This window comes from Acipenser ruthenus, chromosome 13 (genome assembly GCF_902713425.1).
Source record: "Acipenser ruthenus chromosome 13, fAciRut3.2 maternal haplotype, whole genome shotgun sequence".
Lineage (NCBI taxonomy): Eukaryota > Metazoa > Chordata > Actinopteri > Acipenseriformes > Acipenseridae > Acipenser > Acipenser ruthenus.
In genome coordinates, this window is record NC_081201.1 from 24,990,987 (window position 1) to 25,003,717 (window position 12,731).

The 12,731-nt window shown below is 35.0% G+C and overlaps 2 protein-coding genes across 4 annotated transcripts in view; one reads left to right on the top strand and one right to left on the bottom strand.

Annotated features, from left to right (window-relative positions):
• The window catches only part of LOC117418535 (receptor expression-enhancing protein 3-like), a 29,994-nt gene extending 27,472 nt beyond the window's left edge, over positions 1 to 2,522 (bottom strand). For both annotated transcript variants that reach the window (XM_059035805.1, XM_034031694.3), the window contains exon 1: positions 2,210 to 2,522. Coding sequence is in view for 1 of the 2 variants with exons in the window: in XM_034031694.3 (XP_033887585.1) it covers positions 2,210 to 2,241 (32 nt within the window). In the remaining variant the exon portion in view is untranslated. The remainder of the gene's footprint in view (positions 1 to 2,209) is intronic.
• A 7,989-nt stretch (positions 2,523 to 10,511) lies between these two features.
• Positions 10,512 to 12,731, top strand: part of LOC117418185 (probable JmjC domain-containing histone demethylation protein 2C) — a 101,725-nt gene continuing 99,505 nt past the window's right edge. For both annotated transcript variants that reach the window (XM_059035806.1, XM_034030871.3), the window contains exon 1: positions 10,512 to 10,994. In XM_059035806.1, coding sequence (XP_058891789.1) covers positions 10,839 to 10,994 — 156 coding nt within the window. In that variant the 5' untranslated portion in view covers positions 10,512 to 10,838. The remainder of the gene's footprint in view (positions 10,995 to 12,731) is intronic.

Consider the following 12,731-nt stretch of genomic DNA (forward strand, 5'->3'; position numbering starts at 1 on the left):
CATTTCTAATGTAGCCACACATGTACTTATTGACAAAATACTTGTAAAATAAAATCAAGAAATGAGATTTCCATTGATAAAATTAATTTCAAATTATATATAACCAACTAACATACAAACAGATGCAGTCGTCACTAGTGACTGGACTGATTTCTTCTTTGTAACCTTTCAAAAAACATTTGTAATTGACGAGAGTGATGAGCGACAGGGAAAACACTGGGTATGATGTGGTACACAACAAAAGGTTTACCCCTCCAGAGTAATTCAACACACCTTTAAAGGCAGGTGAACATTTAGTTCCCTTAATAAGCACTTGAAAACCATACAGACTTCAGTCTAATCTCTACTTAAAGAAACAGGAATGGCACTACTGTGCCAATTACATCTAGCACCCGCCCTGTTACACAGGCATAGGCATGTTTAATGAAGGATACATTATTCCTTTCTTGAAGAGGACCTATAATTCAAGCACAAGTCAGAAGCAGTATAAAAATATAACCTTCAAATCCTATACATTTTATTTGTCAGGCTGGGTCCATCTCATGACAAATTTAGTATTTATTTAGTACTGGGAGGAACATAGGTTCTAGATGTTATATATGAAGGGTTAGACAACTTGGGTACTCATCAGAACATAAAGGAGGACACTTGTATGTGGAGCACATGTTTTTTATTTCACATATCATTTATGCTTTGGTCTCTGCATTATATATTTGATAGTCATTTACTCTGTTAGATGAACGATTACGAACATTTATATTTGTATAGTTAAGACCCACAAAAATGTAAATCGCCAATCCAAAAACCAGCAGACAAGCAAATTGTGTGCATTTGCACGGACTATAGTAGCAATTCGAACTCTCAAACATCAATATGCTTTCGCACTGGGTTTTTTCTGACTATCATAACAAGAACAAACATCTATTGATTTAGGCAATTGTGAAAGCCGATGAAACCCTAAATTCAACACCAAAGCTCAGCTGTCCAATTGGGCAATTAATTATGTTCAGTGTCATGCTCAGGAACCTTTCAGAGAACTTGCAATAGATGTGCCAAATTCTATCCCAGTCATGTATTGCAGATGAGCTCTAGCCATTGGGCCCCTGATCTCCTTTAGGATTCAAATTTGAATGCAAATATTCATGTTGATGTTTCCCTATTGGAAAATGTAGTAGTGTTGAGGTTGGGTTGACAGAATAAAATGTGACTCCACTTAAACATATAGCCACAAATGGTAAAGAGATATAATTCTGAAAACATCTCATTTGAGGCAAGTAACACGTCTCCCAAATAACAATTCCTCCCATCATTCTGAGTTGTACAGTATTTAACCAAAGAGCTGGCGCCTTCCACCATTAAATTAAATACATACTGTACATTCCTGCTGTGTCAGTAATTTCCAATCTGGAGAAAATCTGAAGATGTTACTTAAGGAGGTTTACTGTCTATAAGGAGACCACAGTTTAATTTTAAGTCTCATGGTTTTAAAAACGCTTGTCCTCAACCAAAAAACAGGGACACTTGCTTAATTTAACTTGATTAAATCTACTACTTTAAAAAAACAAAACAAAAAAAAAACGTAAGCGCGTCATTTCCATCTGCGCAACCCAATTTATGTGTACAGGCATTTGATTTTACGTACCTACTAGGCCCACATCTTCAGAACTACATTCATGTGTCATGTGGGACGATTTAAAAACCATATGATATACACATCTGAGGCCTGTTATGGTTTCATTCAAATTTGCGGACTACCACGGAATAAAAAAAATGCAATCGGAAGTAAAAGAAAAAAAAGAAATAAGAATTACTTATTTAATTCTTCAAGATCAAATAAAAACATAAAATGCATATACATGTGGAAATCACAAAGTACAGGTAAAAATATGTAGGATTTAGTTTCAAAGCCGCAAGTCAACAATTAATTAATTTGTTGTTAATAAAAACGGTGATTTGTTCTAAATGTGTTTTAAATAGAGGAGGGTTCGTTCATATTGTCAGAAACTAGTCTAAGATGAAGCTTTGCGAAGTTAATAAATACCTCTGGTTAGGTGAAGCCATGGCATCATTCAAGACTACCTCACATGGGCTGGGTTACGTAACTTATTTTCACCCTCAACAAACCGCCATTCATACTGAATCAGAAGCGCCGTTATTACGTTCCCGAAATGAGGCATTAAAAACTATCAGAAACTGTTCAATAACTTACACTATTGCTCTGGAGATCATCCACGACACCATCTTTTCTTCTGTTCTTTTATCTCTCTCGGGTGCTGGAGTGAGTGCTTCGGGGTGGTTAGGAGGCCAACGAGGCGGTTGCTGCTACAAACTTCTAAATAAACTAAAAGGTTAAAAAAGAAAAAAAAACGTATAACTCTACAGCCGTCCACGACTTACATTTGTCCTTTAAAGTACTCAACTCCTCCAGATTTTTTTTTTTTCTCCCAATCACTCTTTCTCTCTCCCCTGTTCTACCTCCTCTCAGTCCCTTTGGTTTTTTCTGGTGCTGGTGACGTCAGAGGCAATTCAAACGTTTTGAGATCTGGAAGTACCGCCCCAGAACTTCATCGTGATTGGACCATTTACACAATGTTTTCGGAGAGATTCATTAGCTGGGTGACAGTATTGGTTCCTCAGGACGTCTGTCACAGTTTGTTTGCATTTGCTGCGAGCGTTTACTTCACCCGATCAACAACATGAGAGGCTCAGCAACAGGCAGAGGATCATTTGTTCCATTGTTTATGGTCACATCACGTGACAAATGAAATAAGCTGTATGACTACAGTCCATATAAAGACGCCCAGAAAGTACAATGGTGATACAAGGAATACCATGTGAAATGGTTAAAATAGGCAGCAGTGTGGAGTAGTGGTTAGGGCTCTGGACTCTTGACTGGAGGGTTGTGGGTTCAATCCCCAGTGGGGGACACTGCTGCTGTACCCTTGAGCAAGGTACTTTACCTAGATTGCTCCAGTAAAAACCCAACTGTATAAATGGGTAATTGTATGTAAAAATAATGTGATATCTTGTAACAATTGTAAGTCGCCCTGGATAAGGGCGTCTGCTAAGAAATAAATAATAATAAATATAATCAGTTTCTTTTCTGTGTAAATTATAATAACGAGCTAAGTTACTGCTGAACGACCCGTATGGGGTATTGATTTGAATGTCACTGGGAAGGTCTGCTGTAGCTCAGGGAAGCAAATAAAAAATGTAAACAAATAATTGACAACGTCTCCTTTATTTTCCAAATACAGTACTGTTTTTTTTTTCCATCTTTAATTTATTCTATATATTTACTTAAAGTGGTTGTCACTAGCAAAATAATAATACTTATTCACTGTTTGCACACTTCCATTTGCTATGTAAGTCTCAAGTGAAGGTTTTGCCAGTAAACGTATTTTCATTTAACACAATATATATATATATATATATATATATATATTTTTTTATTTTTATTTTTATTTTTTTTTTTGGGGGGGGGGTCTGTTTCATTGATCTGATTCTAAACAGTGGCCGATATAAATACTACAGCTGTCTAACTGTGATCCAGGGGAGTACAATTGTCTCCACACTCTCTTTCCTAATTACTAATACCAATAATTTGCTTATCGACTGACATGCTTAGCAATCCTCACCCCGAAGACGTGGCTGAGGTGAAATTAAATGGGAAGACAAACAATATCCTCAAAATGGCAACCTGAGAACTTTATTTAATCTTATGTAGTTTGAGACATCATGTTTTATAATGGAAATACATATGTGCTATAATATTTGTTCCTTAAGTTTAAAAACTGCACATTTAACACCTATATTGCGAACTGAAGTTTATATGAAATAAGGTTTATGGAAATATTGTGTTATCTACAACCACTTTAAAGGAATGCTAACCAATGCTTTTGACTCCATTTGCATGCCTCTGTTAGCTTTATGCTTCTTGGTTGTGCTTGTAATCTGTATTTTTTTGGCATTAATTTCAATCACAATGCAGCATCCTGGTACTTTCCTTTAAGTTAAGTGAAAAGGGCCCGATGTTGCTTGACCTCCTTAAAATGTTTTTACTAAGCCCAAACAAATTCCATATGTTCATATTTTTTTTTAGATCTACATTAAAGATTTTAAGGTCAAGTTCCTTTTTATTTCTTTTCTCCCAGCTGAAAACAATTAGATATTATTTGGCAGCAAATCTACACTTTCAGCAGGGTTTTCACCCAGCTTAGTTAATTGTTTTCCACATCAATGAAGGCTAAAAGTAAACGATTCAGTGCAGTGATTTCACCAAAGATCTGTTTTGTTCTTTACTAATTGCTCTTGAGGAATTTGGAAAGGACTTAAACTATTTATTTGATGTGAGCCATATATATATATATATATATATATATATATATATATATATATATATATATATATATATATATGTGTGTGTGTGTGTGTGTGTGTGTGTGTGTGTGTGTGTGTGTGTGTGTATATAATACAGATATCGGTGCTGTACATGACAACATGAAAACGTACTTCACAATAGCATATCACTAGAATAGCATATCATAACAAATGCCAAGCATAGTTTATTTAAAACTGGATAACAAAAAGTATGTCACCTTCATTCTTTTATTCTATGCATGTGGGTGTTCCAAAACAAAATCATATTATAAATCCTTGTCTAGCTCGTGGGAAGTAAAAGACACATGACAAATGCTAGCAAGCTGAGTTGTGTTACAGATGGTCAGCTAGTATCTTCAGCTGACGTTTAAGCAATAAAGTTCAATTTAAAAAATAGTTAAAAAGTAACCATTTTAAAGTAGGATTAAACAGGAATCATGACAGTTCTATGAGGACGCAAAACCAATCAATTTGTGAGTAAGTTCCCTTGATGACTACATCACTCTCTGATTATTTTTTATGACAAACATAAACCCTCACATATCACCTACTGTATGTAATAAATGTCCATTCAAAGTATAATCAAATAATCAAACAATTCTGAATACCGTTCAATAACACAACCAAGTACTAATGCAAAGGCTTATTAAGTATATGATAAAATAAAAGACTTGTGCTAAGGTATCCCCATACCAAGATATATCCAAATTATTTTCACGATTATAAGGATTATAATAGTAGGTTCTTGCTCAGACAAGGTTCCACAATACTACTCAGAGTGAGTTTGATCATTTAAACCATGAAACAAAAGTTCTGTGAATACTGTTTAAGCCACTTCCTGATAAGACCAGTAGTTTTTGATGACATTCTCTTGAACGGAAATAGCTTTATTTAAAGGAGTTTAGGAACAAATGTCAAATGAATATATGCTTCAGTAAACATAGTGCTGTAACTGCTGATCATTAAATTACTGACTTATCTTTTACTATTCATCTTCAATATGTATTTCTCCTGTTGGAGAATCAATATTTTGTGCTTTTGTAACAATGTTGTGTGGCTAGTCTTGGTACAAGTTTCAAGTGGTTAATCTAACGCACACATAAAAATTTGCAGTGGGAGGTCTATTGTCATGAGATGAGATCATATGATAGCACTTTGAGCTCCCACTGAGAGACTGCTAGCTGCATCAAGCTGTACAGTTCAGGAAATTCATTACAACCAGAACAGACCTGTTCACAATCACTAGGAGACTATTCAACTTTTATTGTTTCATTTTCCATAATGGATGACTTACTTTAGAAACATAAACCTTATGTTTAGCTACTGCAGTACTTACATTTATTGTTTGTCATCTAAAATATACATTATTATTATTATTATTATTATTATTATTATTATTATTATTATTATTATTATTATTATTATTATTATAGTAAATCCTAATATATAATATTGCAATTTGATTTAATATTATCATACTGTGTCTATAATAATGATAGTCTAAACAGTGGTGGGTGTAAATACCATTGCTGCTTACATTTTTTAAAGACAACCACTTGTGTGCTAAGATTATGAAAAAGCACATTGTTCTCTACAGATTTCTCTACCTGGCTTTGAGCTTGCTTGGAGAACAGCCTGCTTTTATATTCTTAACCATAGCAGGTGGGGCCATTATTGAAAGTCCAGACAACAAATAAATAAATGGCATTCAAGGGGGTTTGCTACAGTTGTTTCTGTGCATCTGTTTAACCCATCATCCTAAAGTGCATACCTAAAATGACATTAATCTGCAAAATTATAATGGATACCATTTTCCCTATTGTTTTCTATGTAGCATGTGGGCATTTTCTGTGTTTACCAAGAATGGGCATGTTCTTGTTTTTTCCATAGACAATAATGCAAGACATTTCCATGGAAATCATAAACTGAAACAAGCTACCTTAAACTATATATTTTTTAGACTTTGGACAGGTTACTATAGCAAAATGATGTATCCAATACCACCACAGACTGTAAAAGTAAGTCGTATTTTGTGATGAAAAAGAAGTATCTTGAACACAATAATTAACCCCAGTAGAGTTCTCCAGCTGGTTAATCAGTCAGTTTTTATGTCTGTGCCTTGCCCATCTTTCATTGGCTCTGAGACATTTACATTGAAATTAATACAGGGGTAACAACTGCTGTGATTGGTCAACTTACTGAGGTAGCCATGGAAACCATACATGAGGATAAGATTGTACAACCACGGCAAGCTGCATTTTTCAGATGTATTTTGCTCAATGATTAATATTTAAAACATAGTATTCTGTGTAGAAAAGGACATGACTACAAAAAGATTCCTGTTATGTGTACAGTATTTACAACTAACTTCTAATTAAATTAAAAGGGCAATTTCAAATATCAGAAGATTTGTTGTTTGGTTGACGCACAACAGTTTTTCATTTATACATTTTTAGCATACCAGTAGTTACTTTCCAACTTAATTAAATCACTTGGCGACCAAAAAATGTCTTTTGAATTATTAAATAGAAACTTCTAAAGTGACTGTTTGAAATCGTCCAAACACTTTACGATCTCTTGTAATATGAAAACAAAGTAATGATATGCTGTACTGTTCATTTATTTTTCTTTGATTATTTTTATAGCTACAATTACACCTTTAACCCATTTGACCAGGAGCCTCTGTCTTAATGTCTTTAATATATAGAATACCGCATGAGTAGTACTAGGACACGGAGGTCAATTTAACATTCAAACTGCAGCAAATCAAAATGCTGCCACCTGCATGGTGTTTTCCCTCAAAGATGATGTATTGACCTTCTTACTAGTTTTTGATGGAAATGCATGCTGATTTATTTCAATATTTCTTATTTATGAAGCTGTAGTCTCATGATCAGTTTTACACTCATAGAAATCCTTGGTATCTGTTCACTAGATCATTTCAGAGTGTAGCTATCTGTGCCCACTGCTTTATAAGACAGCAAGTGGTTTTGACAGTACCTGAAGGACACATTTGGCTACCCTTTTTTTCTGCAGCAGTAACGAGTTTTAAATGACATATTCAAGCTCTGTTACAGCTCAGTAAGCAAGAAAAGAATTACAATGGGAGGGGTTGGGGGGTTCACCTTTTCAAATGGGGTTTTTGTTACACTGATAACATATTGCAGAATCTCTATAAAAATAACTGAAATATTCAACATGGGCCTGCAGGGTAACAACCTCCATAAAAACAGCAAGGTAAATTTAATTGATCTAAATAGTGGTGGACATAAACACAGGCACGGTTTGCAGAATAAAAATAGACCAATTCTGGAATTTCACAAAGGTTCTTTCTTTTAATGATTCAGTATTTAGATTCATCCATAGACCTAAAATAAAACAACGTGGTGATTTTGGTGTTGAGTAAAGGTGTGTAGACACATTTCCCACATGTGGTGGAATGTGCTTGGCAACAGATGACGTTGGTGAATTGAGGTCTCTCTCTCTGTCTCTCTCTCTGTCTCTCTCTCTCTCTCTCTCTGTCTCTCTCCCCCTCTCTAATCTTGTTGTTATTCATGAGCATGTCTGCAGCTAAGGGAAATTCCCTTCAAGTTCCCTGGCCACACTTGCAGAGAGCACAATACAGCAGCAGCAGGAGCAACAGCAGAGAACCAGAATATATCGATTCAACGAACCACTGCAGAAAGAATACATATATAACAAGTTAAAAACACTCACCTGGGTGTATAGATTATATTAGCTAGTGCTAACCATGCACATTATTATTGCAGGTTCTTGAAGAGGGTGCTTAATATTTTTTTTAATGACTCAGCCTACTACTACTACTACTATTATTATTATTATTATTATTATTATTATTATTATTATTATTATTATTATTATTATGCCCCCATAGACTCACTGCAAAAAGGACCAATATAAAAACACTTCTATGTGTGATTGTCTACACCTGATCATGCTCAATCTTCTGATTTGGTCCTCTAACATATATATTTGTTCCAGATTTTCAGTGTGAAAGAAGCCTATAACCTTGCTCCTTATGTATGATATATTCTATGCATATCTTTCACCTCCAGAGGCAAGCTATATACAGTGCTCTCTCATTATAGCCCTGTAGTTGAGAGTAAAGAAACCACACTATACAGTATGTGTTCTGCCTTATAATGAGAAGTTCAAGTGAAATTATATTGAATATGGGAGCCACTGTCTTCTGATAACCGGTTCAATATTACATTGTAACAAGGAGCAATCAAACACTTTCATGACCTTCCAGCAAAAAACGAAAAACTAAGACATGTCCATAAGAGTTTATTATTAAACATAATGATCTATAATTGTAAATGAACATTCATGAATTGGTATTGCAATCGTTAATCTATGATTGTGATTAGATCTATGATTTTATGATTCAATTTAAAGATATTTACAGTTCTTTAATTGCAACTTGGCAAATAATCAACATTATATGATCATGTATTTTTAAATACATTTATTAAGCTGTTGTGTTGAAATCTAATCACATATGTTAATGCTACATCTAATTAACAAGGCACTATTTATTTAAACAGATTCATTGTGAAATGTATATAATTCCATACCATTAATATTCCCCATCATTCTCTGAGCATTTATAATACAGTTCATTACAGAATCTTACAGTTTCTCACGGTTCATTGCGATATTGATGTGAGGCAGGAATTGCTCGCTGCCACGAATGGTTCAAATGTTTTGTAACACAAGCTCCTATTTTCTTTGGTACTTAGTTATGTATAAGAACTGCCCATTGCTCTTTCAATATCACATTCTAAATTTGGTGCATTGTCAGAGACTGGGAGCCGCCTGCAGAGAATTTCTGAAAACCTGGGATCAGATCAGCAGTACAAACAGAACACACTAGCTTCCAATTTGAACAAAAAAAAAGAACAAAAGAAGAAAAAGATATATCCAAACGTTCTAAGGATTTCGCACTGAATTTAATTTATATTCCCTTCTTTCAGGTTGAAAAAGGAATTAACTTCTGATTCCTACTGTTGCTTGGTTGTCGTGACAACAAAAACGCTGCCTTTTACAAATGTCTAGTACGTGGCATGATATATTTCTTTCATTACCTTTAGCGATAACATACTGTAGCTCAGTGAAGTTGCCATTTAAAACGAGAAACTGGTACTACTGTGTAAATAGAATGTGGTCATTAGTTTATTTGTTTATTCATTAATTACAACACATGTGGCTGGTTGCACAGACTCCAGTCAGCACTGATCTTGGACATGACTATCGCTAAGCTGGTCATGCCGGTTGATGCTTTTATTATGTTATGCCTATTGTGGCCTATTTTAAGAACCCAAATCGTGGCACTTAACTCTGCAGCTGTTTTCCACAATGTGCGGTTTGTTGACTGTTATTAACAGGATAAATACAAGACCCACGTTACCGTACATTTACAGGTTTTACGATAGCGGTATTAAGAACAACCGTTGTATTTATAATTGCAATAGACCCAGGTGAAACTGCATATTGTTACACACTTCCTATATGATGTCTGCTAAGAAATAAGAAATAAATGTCCATGCCTAAAGAAAAAAAAAATCTGTCTTCGATGACATACATGGAATTCATCCAAAAAAATTTCAGCAGCACAGTCAGGTCAGGAGACGCGGTACAGTACAAGCCGTGAACCAGGCAGCTCTTTATTCACCCATAAACCCTTTCTGAAATAAAACAGTAGGGATGGATTTGGGTTGTTATAATAATAATAATAATAATAATAATAATAATAATAATAATAATAATAATAATAATAATATGAAAAAGGCTATATATTTAAAATTGCGGCATCTTAAAAAAATATGTTTGGTAAAAAATGTATATTCAGGTATTTAAAAAAAAATTACACATTTTTTAAAAAAATAAGATTCTATTATGTAACAAAGGGAAAGGTTGTTTAGAAATAACAAAGACACTATTATTAGTTGAATGTCTCCGTGCAACAAGACGGGCAGGTTTTTCTTCACATGTCTTTAGGGCTCTTTTTTCTTTTCTTTTTTTTTTTTTTTTCTACAAGCCATTAATGACAGGGCACTATTTTTAACAGTCAATTGTAAAAGAAATAGTAGTAGGAGCTTTTCTCTCCGTGAGAATGAATGCGTGTCTGGCGGATGGACAAGTCTGCTCGCTGCGGTGTTGTGCGGTCGTGTGCCTCAGCAGGGGCGGAGGGATACCAGTTGTACGCTAGCAGTGATCGGCTCCTGTGTTCAGTTTCACGGAGCTAAGAGTTGACTGTCTGTGGGACGAGACTGAAAGAAATTTAAATCCCCCGGGTTGTGCTCGACACGCAAAAAAAGATTAAATAACAGTTATCTTTGTGTTTCTTATTTCAAACCCGTTTCAGTTAGAAAATGTCCGACCGGTAGGGCGTTGCTGCTGAAGTTTTCCAAGGGTCTTTTTCTCTCTTGTGGGCTATGGCTGTGGAAGCACGACCGGAGGTGGTCGGGAAGCGGTTCCTGTGTGTAAGCGGAGAGGAGCTGCCGGAGCTCGGGGAGATCGGGCGCTGGGGATGGAGAGCCGGGGTTATCCGGGCTGTGACCCACCGGGACAACGACAACCCAGAGTTGACGGTAAGCGCTGGGTTGTATCTCACACACTGCTTTATTTTCAGACTTTATGGAAAAGCTTGGAAAACATCGCAAGATACTGTCTCAAGGCTGTGTTGTTATATGCTGCACATTTCAAGGGTTACTCTCGTCATGTGTATGCATGGTCGTTGCTTTTTTTCCTGGTTAGTTGCCGATATAGTAAAGAGTAGATGGTATTTTCCTCGCTTTTGACAGTTCTCGGTTGCTAATTTGTTTTATTTGTGATTCGTACACAAGCTTCATATTCACCGCAGCCAAACCTGACATTATTAAATTCTAAAACATATCAAATCGTGCTGCTGAAGCAATGCTCTTCACCATGTAAAATATGTTAATTCAAATACATATTTCAGTTATAAGCTGTACGTTACAGCACGCCTGGTGCTTGTACGAACTCATACGTTTATTTACATTTCAATTAGTTTATCTGTACAAGTAAGCAAATAAAAAAACAACATAGTATCAATTTAACTGTTGTAGTGTAATGCTTCATTGGCATGTGTTGGGGGGTAAAAAAACGTTGATCGTACGTGGGTGTCAATCAGGCAGGCAAGTTTTGGCTGGAGCGTTTTTTTTCTTTTATTTTTATTTTTTTTAAACAGTAGATGAATAGAGCATTAAATTACTTTTTACTGAATCTTTTTTTTTTTACACAAGACATCGAAACATGAATTCCTAAACGCGACCTGCTTGTTGAAGGGGAAATCACGTTCATTGATTCTTTATAACCAGGTTGTAATAATTCATTCCAATTATGCAGATCTCTGTGAATCACTACCTGGAGATAGTGTGATATGAACTGGCGATCGACGGAGGGCATTCCAGCTGTAAACAATGTCACTGGGACTATAGAGGCTGGGTATACTTATTATTAATAAACACGAGCATACGTAATAGCTGTTGTTAATTGTTCTAAATGTACCCCCTCAAATGCAATTGGAGGCAATGTTTTTTTTATGTATGCATTTTGTTATGTATGCATTCATTACTGTAGTACATGTATTTTTTTCTTGTCATGTGACTTGAAAGACAAATGAAAATATATAGCAATTACGTATTACATATACTGTTTTTAAATTGGTAATAATAATTTGGCCTTTAAAATACATTTAAAGAATCCAGCCTGTTTTCACATTGTCTTGTATGGGTAGAATGTTTGCTTAGATCATTATTTGCTGTTGATAAGAACGCGAATCCTGCTATGTGTTTGTTTTAAATTGCTACTGGAAAAAACAAAACAAAAAGACTGAACAATATTATGAAAAAATATATATTTAATTAAATAATACTCACTTTTTCAGAATAAATACTTTAATGACACGTTTTCTTCAGTTGTAACATTGTTTAGCTGTTCATTAAAAAAGTCAATAAAAACGTAGATAAGTTACTCATTATAGAATATTTGCTGGTAGCTGGCACTCCAGCCCCTTCGTTCCTATTGAATAGATGGAGTTGTATTTAGTTTACAGTTTAGGTGTGTGTTCGTTTGTTTTTAGGGAGGTGGCTTCAGGGCATCAGTAGTAATGCTAAAAAGATGAATGGACTAATTGTACATGCAGAAATTGCATACTTGCTGTTTGACATATAACCCATATATGCTCTGTACTGTAAGAAGCTGTTTGGGGTCTAGAACAAAGAGAGTTATTTATTTACTTTGTTGTATTATTTAAATTGTTTTCAGCACTCAAATCCCTTTCAAGACATTTAGCACATAGTACA